The sequence below is a fragment of the Lepisosteus oculatus genome, chromosome 10, assembly GCF_040954835.1.
Source record: "Lepisosteus oculatus isolate fLepOcu1 chromosome 10, fLepOcu1.hap2, whole genome shotgun sequence".
NCBI lineage: Eukaryota > Metazoa > Chordata > Actinopteri > Semionotiformes > Lepisosteidae > Lepisosteus > Lepisosteus oculatus.
Genome location: NC_090705.1, coordinates 27,103,329 through 27,114,668, shown reverse-complemented (window position 1 = coordinate 27,114,668; position 11,340 = coordinate 27,103,329). Strand labels below are relative to the sequence as shown.

Below are 11,340 nucleotides of genomic sequence, written 5' to 3'. Positions count from 1 at the left end.
TTGCTCTAGCCCTCTAACTACAGTGATAGGAGCTGTCGCACTGTCCTTGTCTAATTCTGAAATTGAGTTTTAAAATTTCCACTAAAAAGTCAGGCTGTGTGATCTCCAGGGCATAAAACATTATCTATACTTAGGCTGGGAACATTGTAACACTTTGTCAAAACTTTATTACAGGAATATATTTAACCTACATTATAACAGAATTAGCTCCAGTTCTAATTCATGTTTCACTGTTGTTTTTTTTGCTTTGCTGTCACAAAATTGAAATATTGTTGAGTGAAAAAGGCCTGTGCAGTAGGTGTAGTCATTCTCATAGAGAAAAATGAGTCTGAAACGATGGCATCACTCAAAAAGCTTCCTGAAGACTATTCAGCACCGCCTCAAGGACTCCACTGTCTGGAACAAGGAATAAAAAGCAATTTGATTTATCTGCAGTGATCTGAACAGCACAGTTTTTATTTTCAGTGATTTGAGCAGCACAGTTTAATAGTGGTTAAAAGTGCTGCCTCACAGCTCCAGTGTCCTGTGTTTGATTCTGGACTGAGATGCCTGTCTGTGTTGAGTTCTGTGCTCATACGTGCCCACCTTCCAAAGACAAGCTGGTTTGGGTAATTTAAGTCTCTAAATAGACCCTGTGTCTGTGTCTGTGTCTGTGTGTGTGTGTGTGTGACACTTATCCAAATAAGGTATTTTACTGTTGAAATATTAATTTTCAGAATGTTTTTGAATTGTATTTTTACTTGGCTAATGTGGGTTATTGTGTGTGAATAAAAATGGAACAAGCCTAGTTTAATTTGTTTTTATTTTCAGAGCGTCGTACAACAAAAGGTACAAATTTTGACTTTCTATACCCACTGCACTTCCAAAATACTTCTAAGAAATAATAGTGAAAACTTGAGTGTAGTATGGACCCTCTCATTTGCAGATCTTAGTGTTCTTGTTCTCATTCTTGTGTTCTTAGAAAAAAAGACATGTGGACTAAATTACCTTTTCTAATTTGTAACCTTTGTTGTTTTCAACCTCCAAATCAATTCTAGTTCTCACCTCAAAATATGCTTAAAAATATATATTTTCTTTTTCTGTCTTTTGCTTGATGTACACCTTAAAGAGAGTTACTTTCATAAATTAACAAAGTATGTATCATGTATATTAATTTATTTGCTGGTCTCTAAAAGATCTCCAACCAGTTTAAAGCAGAACTAAAGAGCTTTTGAAGAGTCACAGAGTGAGACTCTGTAAGATGTATAAACATACTTCCTTAAATATTTTGAAAGCATTCAAAACACAATTACCATAATCATTTTTTAAAATAAACAGTAAATATTAAGTACCTACAGAAATTTCACCACATTTCTCTGATGGAGCCACTTGGGAAGACAATACAAATAACTAACTATAGTGGAACAAGTAATAGGTTTATTCCATGCTGAAAAAAAAGAAGAAAGAGAACACAACGTTTCGGCCGTGGAGCCTTCTTCAGGTGTAAGAAGGCTCCTGAAGACACCTGAAGAAGGCTCCACGGCTGAAACGTTGTGTTCTCTTTCTTCTTTTTTTCAGCATGGAATAAACCTATTACTTGTTCCTTTGCAGCCTACGCATGCTGACGCAGCTACCCACCTGAACTATAACTAACTATAGTGCCATCTAGTGGGAATTTGAAAAAACAAGACTACTAAAAACCTACAAAATAATTAGAAACCGCTCTCTGGTGCACAGCTTTATTTTACAGACATTATAAACATTCGGAAGGGTTTGATAGATTGGATTATTTCAAATGAAAACATATGAGCATAATTACTCCCATTTGGGGGATTGTAACTGGGTTTTCAGTAGTTCAATTAGATCCTAATGAATATGAAAGAAGGCTAAATTAAGTAGAATACATTATATTACTAGCTAAGTGACTGCCAGCCAAGTTATGAAGACAGCTCAAATTATTGCGAAGAGTCAGATAGGGAGATGCAGTTAAGGGTGTAGGATGAGGTAGCAGAATGGATGAGAGATATATTAGTATGCCAAGGATAGTCCTGGCTAAGAGACTTATATATTCTGTACATAAGTGAGCAGAAGTTAGCAAGATTAGGATCTAACCTTCCACCCAAACTTCTGTTATAAACTCCATGTGCTCTGGGTCATTGTAATCTTTAACTAGATTATGTGAGATAACAGATGAATGGATGATCTTAGAGAGATAAGAGAGAAAACACTCTATAGGTATCACTTGATTTTGAAAGGGGGGACTGGTGGTTGTGCAATGTTTTACAATGTATGGGGGAACATTGTTTTACCTTAATAGGAACATGCTGCACTGAAAAGATTTCCCAGACTTAATGACAAAATAAATCAAATCAGCTGCATGCAGCTGCTTTCAAATGTATTGCATATAATGAAAACAAAATACAAAAAGGACCACAGGCATTTTTATTCATTAGTTTCTAGATTTATTAAAAACTTCCAAGATTCAGAATAATGATTAAACAAAGAACAATACCACTTTAGTACAATGTTCAGTACAAGATACTCTCTCCTAAACAAAACACTATACCACTATAACTCTCAGAAACAATACAACAGGAGTTACTGGAATCATAAGAACACATCAAGTGGAGAAAAGGCTCTGTAAGTATGATTATGCAGCATCAAGAGGTAGAAGAGTAAGGCAAGTATGTACCTTGAAGATTTTTCACATGAACTTGCCTTGACCCTTGTGAACTGAAACAGGGGTTCTTGAACACAGGACTGGGTTTCAGCCCACTATACAGAAACTGTCACTTCCAAATTAATGGACCCATGTTGTGTACTTCAATAGAATGGTACAAATACCTAGTAACACCAAATCAAAATCACATTTACTAAAAAATAGGTTACAAATCCTGATTTATACCTTAAAATTCTATTTCAAGAACATAAAAACCCACCCTATGAGGCATAAGCTTAGTTAACTGTAACGTCTATAAAATCTTTGAGAACATATGTTGCAAAAAAGTAGACATCTAGGAGCTTGTTTCTGTCAGATTAAGATGTTTAGCTCATGAGGGAAAAGCTATACTAATTAACCAAATACTTCTAAGAAAGAGGTGCATAGCTCATAACTGAAATGTTTTTTGGATGTGGCTGACTTTGGTGAATAACTGACAATAGTAGACAGATCTTTATCCATGCAAAGGCACATTGGAGGCAACATACTACGAAACAGGCTAGCTGGATCAAATGGCCTCCTGTAGTTTGTAAACTTTATTTTGTTATTGGTAGTATCAAAGAACATATGAAACACACCAAGTGAAGGTACACCTACTATCAGATACATTTATATAATTTTATGTGGGGGAAGTAAAATAAGCATTGTCTTACAGTACAATCTTTGCAAAACAATGAAGAGAACAGAAGTAATGAGTGTGTGTGGGTCATAAGGGAATCCCTGGTTCAGTGTCAGACTGGCATTCCCTGGTTTGCTGTGCAACAATGATCCCTGGTGGTCCTATGATGCCCTACACATGCTGTTAATGCCAGACTGCATTGTAATAGGGAATGGCTGGTCTAACAGCATACATTTCAGTGGATGAGAGAATGCTATCTTCATCGCTCTTCAAGCTGGTATGAAACAGGTTGCCAAAAGCTGCTTTGATTAACACCTGCTGCTTCCAAAGCAGGGTTGGGAGGTATAAAAAATCTAAATCTAAAAATTTCTGAAAATCCACAACTTGAAGAGTTGAAGTCAAGAAGCACATGGTACACAATTACCACTTTGGTTAAACTGAAATGTCATGAGCATCAGATAAAATGATTTTCCAGGCATTCCTTAATTAAGATATTTTTAATATAAAAGAGTAAGTTCTACTCATTATTCAAAGTTCAGTTGTTCAAACAATTAAAGAAATGTACTAAACTTGTGAATATATGAAGATAACTATCGCTATTACATTAAACAGCTGATATCCTATGAGGGTGTGAATTGCTACAATAATTGTTTGTCTTTTAAAAAATAAATTGTTCATCAAGTTTATGTGGTGGTTTGTGTCTCCATCCTTGAACTATATTGACCTTAAAAATCCAACTGCATTAGGGTTTTTTACCAAACAATGTTATACATCTACCCTTTTTCATGTCTGCTTTTACTGGAGAGAGTAGTGGGAACGATGTAAGAATAGCAGGAAATAAAATGCATTTTTCAGCATATGAATTTCATTCATTAATCAGATCAAATGTAACTTTCCTTACACTCAAAGTTTGGTGACTTATTTGTTTGTTCTTTTACATAACTGTTGGTTTTGGATTTTGATACAGTATTAGCTCATAAAAGCAGAGATTTGTAGTTAATTTCAATAAAAATATCAAAATACACTTAAACTCTTTACAGGACTGTACTTCTTAAGAAATATCAGTTGGTCTTAATACCCATTTCTAAGAAAATCCTTACTGAATTGAGAGACTCAGTGAAGTGCATTTGCTGGTTTTTGGAGTGACATCTATTCTCAACGTATACTTAAAAAAAGCATTACACCAAGACTGTCAAGATCACATTCTGGGTTATCAAGAATATGATTCAAAAAGATCCTGGTCTTTGATACAAGACATCTTGCATTTTAAATTTAAAGGACACTTTTTAATACAAAAACTGAAAAGCACCGTAAAGTTTTAAACAATAACATATGACAACAGCTTCGTATGTGGAGAGAAAGGCACTACAGAAATTCTCAATTCAAGCCAAAATGATTAATTTAAACCGTCTCCTCCCCTTTGTGGCCTGACTCTCATAAGAAAAATATGGCAACCCCAGATGATCTTAAGGCAAGGCAAAGAGTACAAACTATATATTTCTCTATATATATACACACACACACACAAGAGTTGCCCAAAATGTAATTCTATGTGAATAGGAAGGAGAGTAGCTGATGCAAATTAATTTTCATTACTTTGTAACAATTCTACACATCTCCACAGTTCTGCACTTATTCATTTAGTGACAGCAGTCCTACTCAATAGCCAAAATCTGGTTCTCCAATTCACTAAGCCTTTACCACCTTGAACTCTATCAATTCAATTCATTTTTATATAGCGCTTTTCACAACAAGGTTGCCCCAAGGCGCTTAACAATGCAAGTAACCATATCACTTGAAAATTAAATTTTCCACAAACCTAATTTTTAAATTTTCTGAAGAGTAATTAGTGAATTGGAACCGTTTAATGACCCAGTCCTCTAAACTACACAAAGCCCAAAAGTGACCTGACTTGGCAATATGACATGACATTGTCTTAGTTGTTGATTAGGTGTATGTGTATCTCAAACCAAGATCCCTTGTGCTTACACCTCACAGACTTGTTTGTTGGTCCTGAGGTTCCAGCTGGAAACCCACATTGCATTATCAATAATATTCCTATATTCTTCTAATTCTAATATTCTTGTTCAACAGTCTCAATTTTTGTTTTAATTTCAAAGCAGGTTTGTAAAAGTCAACAGTGCTGAAACACAGTGAGGCCTGGCCTTGGATGTCTTCAAAGATAGATAGCTTGTGTCTTCCCATTTCAGCTCACTTCTCATCACAGTTCTTTAACAACCTTCAAGAGAATAGGCTTTAGCTGGCTGAGAAAGAACAAGGACCACCTTTTTGGTAAAGCCTTTTTGTCTCTTTGCATTCCATTTTTTATGCTACAATGTGACTTGATAAAAAAAGGTGAAGTGTTTCTGGAAGCAATTTCCACCTTTCAATGGATTTCCTTAGTTGTGTTACTGTCTTTTGTGAGGCATTTAGTGACTGAATGTGGATGCAATTGAATTACAACCTTTGTACACACTTAACCACCAATTAATATTTTACAGCTGACCAGGCAGTTATTTAATGAACCACCCCAAAATAAGACTCAACATGTTATAACCAGAACAGACTTGTGCCTCATTCATTCTGAGGCAGGTATTACATGATAATATATATATAGTATATATAATTAGCAATAATTAATATATTCTTATATACAATATTATCTATATCCATATAGATACAGATGTATATACAAAGAAAATACCTGATTCACCTGACACCCCACTGAAGGACTGAATTTATAAATCTTCAGGCAAATAAGGCCACAATACCAACCTTCAAAATTAAAACCTTCTGGCATTTACAGTTTGTTCAACTTATAAATAATAGATATAAAAATCCAATCGCCACTCCTTCATTGTCAAACCAAGTGGAAACCAAAGCAGCCTGTGCCCAGTGCCCATGTGGTTTGAATCTATTGCTGAAAGACAGACCTTCACTAGTGTCTTTCTGCTACAGGGAGCAGAGACCTAAACTAGCTGAAGCACAATGGAAAACACCTCAGCAAAATGGACAAAGTTTCACGTCCCTCCTTTAACTGACTGGATTGTCCAAGGGTTTACACTTAAGAAATAAAAAAAGTCCCCACATCTTGCTTTTGGTGCACAGAACAAAAGTTGACAAGTTTTGTAAATACTGTTAACCAATTTAAACTTTGAATTACTGAATCATTGATGGCTGCAAAACAGCCTTGTAATGCACTGCACAGTTAGGTAGGGCTAATTTCAGTTTCTCTTGTAGGGTGTTAATCTTTCTTTGGTTCAGAGATATCATCCAGATCAAGTTCAGGGTCGGTCAGGCAGCACATGCACAGTTTCTGGATGTTCTGAGAAATGAAATCTGCAAAATGCAAGTAAGAAGTACATGAACACCTCCTTTCCTTCTAAACAGTTAAATAAAAATAAAAAAGGAAAAAGACCTCCAATAACTATGCTTCTCACAAGAAAAACTATTTACCAGTTTCAGTTACTGACAGATATTGTGACAAATTAAAAATTAGTGGTACATCATTCAATGAACATTCCATTAATGCTAGCTGTCTATCTGATAAGTCAATACTTTTCAATAATACTTTTATTGCAGGCAAGTTCCAAAGCCCCTTCAGTTTTACTATACTGTCCATTACTGAATCAGAAGAACTTTGTGACAATAATAGACCCATGGTCATGATGGTATTGAACTAAATTTTATAACCAGTCTCATAAAATAACTGCTACTTTGACCTAAATAATAAATCTTGCTTCGAATACAGCTGAAATCCCAGAAAATTGACGTTTTCCCTTCTGACTCTGTTCCAAGGAACCTCATAACCACCTCTTCTTCTACTCAACTGGATCCACTTGATAATCAGCCAAACTTGATTTGAAGGTTGGCTTTGATAAAATTAAGCAGGCTTTCTGGGAACTCGTCTCTTCTGTAATAGCACTAATATACAATAATAATTCAAAGTGATCCATTAGTAATGCTAAATCAAATATACATTTTATATACAGTATGCCTATTCCTTGATTTCTGAATGTAATCTGTACCTTGAAAACTGTTCATATTATGAAAATTCCTAAATAAAAAATGGAATTACTTTACATGTTAAACTTTCCAATTTGTTTCTGAGGGTTTGAAAATCACCCATCATTATAGGTTTTGACCCTAACACAGCCCTGAATTTTAAACATAAGAACACCCTCGCTTATGATAATTATCTTATTTACCCTAGTACAGTAATGAACAAGACATACGGTATAAATGAGGTAAAGCGTGCACAAATTCTAAGAACTCAGACACACTGGGGACCTGTGTTGTGGGAGGTCACACTATGAAGATGGCATCTTCTGTTTATCTATGAAGGATGGACCTTTGTTATAATGAAAATCTTTGTAACTGCTAAACAATAATTACATAGTTACATTCCCTTAAGTTTTCTTTAGTGATTCATAATTTGAGGTAAGGCTGTATAGACATCTGGATAAACTGCACTTCAAATTTCAAAACTCTTTTTAACTTTTTTTTAAATAAAGATAAAAACAGGTTTCCTTTGTTGCGATGGTTATTATTATGTTGAAGTGCTTGGTAGTCCATTTTTTAATACTGTAAAAGCTTTCTGTTGTTCCATAAGACCCAGTGTAAGTTAGTACTTCATTAAAAATTCACAAATATTTACAATAATATTCACACCACAATATATTGACATCAATATATTCCTTATTAAAAGTAAACATAAGTTTACAATTTCACAACATGGATATTAATAGTCTCAGATTTCGGTGGATGGCTTTCTCACAAACCTGTCTAGAGACTGAGTAATGGATCTATTTTTAACTGCAGGCATCCCTTTGGGGTGTATGAGTGTGTGTGTTTTTCCTATCTCATTACTCTGGTCAATACCCTTTCCACTTTAAAGGTCAAAACATTCCCTGAGGAATAATCTGCATGAAAAAAAAAAAGAGTTGCACAATATTAAAGCAAATCTTTATGACTTTCTAATATCTTTGTAAGTATCTAGAGATATTAGTAGCTTGAAATTATTACAACCTAGCCGCGGGTCATAAAATCTACCATATTTGCAATTAGTGTCTTGAAATTTATCTCAGAAAACAAGAAATAGAGATGAGCCAGAGACAAAAAGAAATACCATGACCACTGTCCTTCTCTATGCTTGTGCCATGTGAGAGGACCTCATTGTGACCTCTCCTGGATACCAGATAATGGATAAGTAATTTGACCCTCATTTTAGAGAGCTTGCTGTCTTATTTACTTTAAGAAATTATGATTTCCTTTATTGTAGAATCCTCAGGCTAAAAATAATCTCACCTGGTTTAAGTGATGCATTTTCAGAATAGCAAGATTCACATTTACTTTTGGGCACCCATATGGTAAAGAGATTTAATCTTGGGTTATACTGTTTTATTTAGGATGTAGAGAATTTTCTTTTGTTAGCCTATCAAGGTGTTGTTTCAGATTACAGGTGTAGGTTTATGGGTCTGTAGGACGAAGGACACTGAAATGCATAGTTTTGTATATAGTTTAGTGTTTAATGATGTATGTTCTGTAATGTTTTGTTTAGTTGTATTATCTTACTGTTAATAAATATTTGTGTGTCAAGTTTAAACTTATTTTATTACTCTTTCACCACATTTGTGCCAGAAAACAAATAGTCTGTTGCCAAACCTGACGTGCTCCACATTTATATCTACTACTCACGTACATTTTTTACATTTTAACATTTTATTTAACTGCTCTGTTTTGCAGATCTTACCAAGCATTCTCTCAAGGAAGGCAGGTCGCTTCTCAGGTGGGAGGTACACACAGACGAAGTAGACAGGCACGCCTGAAAGAGCCACACCTATTCCCACCAGGGAGTTAACAGTGTCGCTGTATAGAGGCATCACCACCAGAAACACGCTGCAGATGCAATAGACTATAGGGAAGAACAGGCTCAGCTGGGAGTGGAAAAAAGAAGTGAGATTACGTCAATAGGACTGAAATATGGTTAGAATTTCTGCCACTCTTTTCATAGGGATTCCTAATGAATTAACTGCTATGTATTTAGGGATTTCCATTTACATTAACTTACTTGAGATATGATAAAGGCAATGCCAAATGCTCTCTTTTCAGTCCACCTCACCTTGACAGGCCTAGGCATGTCTGGAAACTTGACACGAAGGTAAATCTGACTGCCGATAGAGAGGCCGATGAAGAGCCAGTAGTTGAAGCTGAAGTAATTAATCAACTGAAAGACGTCCTCCACACAGAGGTAGATCAGAGACATTCCACCCTGTTTTAAATTAAACAACACATGACAGCCGTATTCTGTTTATTTGTCTTAATATAACATAGATTTAATTATGGTCAACTATTAATAAGAAATAGCATAAATAAATGTAACATGTTACAAGTGTCAGATTAGTTTCACTGATGTCAAAGTTACTTTACAGTTTACCATTTAGAAAAATGAGTCTGAGCCAAAGGAAAAAAGATAAAATTAGAGTTGCGGGGAGGCTGTTGGACAAATGTGAATATTAAAAGCAGGAAAGGCATGAAGGGGATCTATGGAGTTATTGGAAATAGTAAACAGGCCATCTCCCCTCCTATGTGCCCTTAATCCAAACCTAAGAATATGATGTCAAAAAAGGCCTGTATCAGCAAAGGTTCTTGCCTAGACGGAGTTTGAACCTTGTAGCCCAGATAACACATGCATTGTGGTGAGCAGCTAAGACAGCTAAGATGGTCAAAAGTATGCCTGTATTCGTACACATGCTGGTGTAGGAGATGTAGCAGCAAGTCGAGCTGATCACCTCCAGGCAATTCCAAATTGGTTGAGAATAATAAAGGCAAAAAATGTAACTGGCAATTCCAAATGTTTAAGTGCATAAAAGAATATCAACAGACCAAGTGTCTAATTCCATTTGTACTTACATTGAACAGCAAGGCAGGAATAGGAGTGTACCTCGTCACATGGATCATGCAAAGAAAATTCGGCAGGTGACCTTCCCGGGATCCAACAAAGAACAGCCTGCAGGGGAGCAGAAGAGGAGGAAGCATTCCGATTCCAGCACAAGAAGAAAGCCAGTCAACTGCACAGCATTTAATTACTTTAGAACATATTCACAGTGAGGTAGGACACAAAGATTGTTTAGATGTGCATTTTAGATCTTTCTTTTATTTAAATACACACTGCCGTTACCTTGGAGCATCTTTATTGTACTTTACTTAAGTACTTTATTGCTGGGGACTTTTTCCCACAAAAAACATCCTCTAAACGTGAAGGATGTTCTTGGTTGTGCTCTTTTTCTGCAAGGTCATTTTTCAGTTACTTACCTAGAAGCAGCTATAACAGAAGAGTTCAATCCTCCATAGCAGGATATTGCCACTGACAATGGTATCAGCCACTTAACAAAGCCAAGTACTTGGTCAGCAAATGTCTTAAAGGAAAAACAGATACATGCATATACATGAAAAGGCAAATTCCTACCATCACAACATCATCAGGATTAAAGGTGAGAAATCAAACTAATTAATTGCAAAATTTCTACTCACTTTCAAATTCAATTCTGTCTCCCTAACATAATGCATCATACGGGACAAACTCGATGATAAAATGTTACAAAAATTCATAAATATGATACTGTTTACGGGACAAGTAATGAACTTATTAATAGTGACAGTTGCAAAGAGTTGCTTATGCAAATATACCCATTAGGTTATGGGTAGATCACAAAGGCATGGTGGTCTATTGAACACATTCAAATCAACATCCTACCTGAAGATAAAGCAAGCCATGTTTTATATTGAAGGCATTGAATATTAAGGCAAAACCAGAACAAACTCTAGAAATGCATTAGAATAAACAAAACAGAAGGTAAATCATTATCATGTTACGACCCCAAGTGTCTAGGGGTAAAGGGGTGTAACATTTAGGATAATTCTTTTGGAAGCAGGGGGATTCTGGCGAGGGACTAGGAAGCGTGATAACAAGGGTAAGGAACTAGAGTGGTGCCAAAGGAAAGAAAATAACAAACAAAATGGA

At 35.6% G+C, this 11,340-nt stretch overlaps 1 protein-coding gene across 2 annotated transcripts in view; it reads right to left on the bottom strand.

Annotated features, from left to right (window-relative positions):
* Positions 1 to 2,418: 2,418 nt before the first annotated feature.
* Positions 2,419 to 11,340, bottom strand: part of LOC102686155 (Y+L amino acid transporter 2) — a 32,045-nt gene continuing 23,123 nt past the window's right edge. For both annotated transcript variants that reach the window (XM_015357286.2, XM_006635715.3), the window contains 5 exons: positions 10,632 to 10,735; positions 10,230 to 10,326; positions 9,439 to 9,588; positions 9,070 to 9,253; positions 2,419 to 6,656 (listed from right to left, as the gene is read on the bottom strand). In XM_015357286.2, the coding sequence (XP_015212772.1) occupies positions 6,562 to 6,656; positions 9,070 to 9,253; positions 9,439 to 9,588; positions 10,230 to 10,326; positions 10,632 to 10,735 (630 nt within the window). In that variant the 3' untranslated portion in view covers positions 2,419 to 6,561. The remainder of the gene's footprint in view (positions 6,657 to 9,069; positions 9,254 to 9,438; positions 9,589 to 10,229; positions 10,327 to 10,631; positions 10,736 to 11,340) is intronic.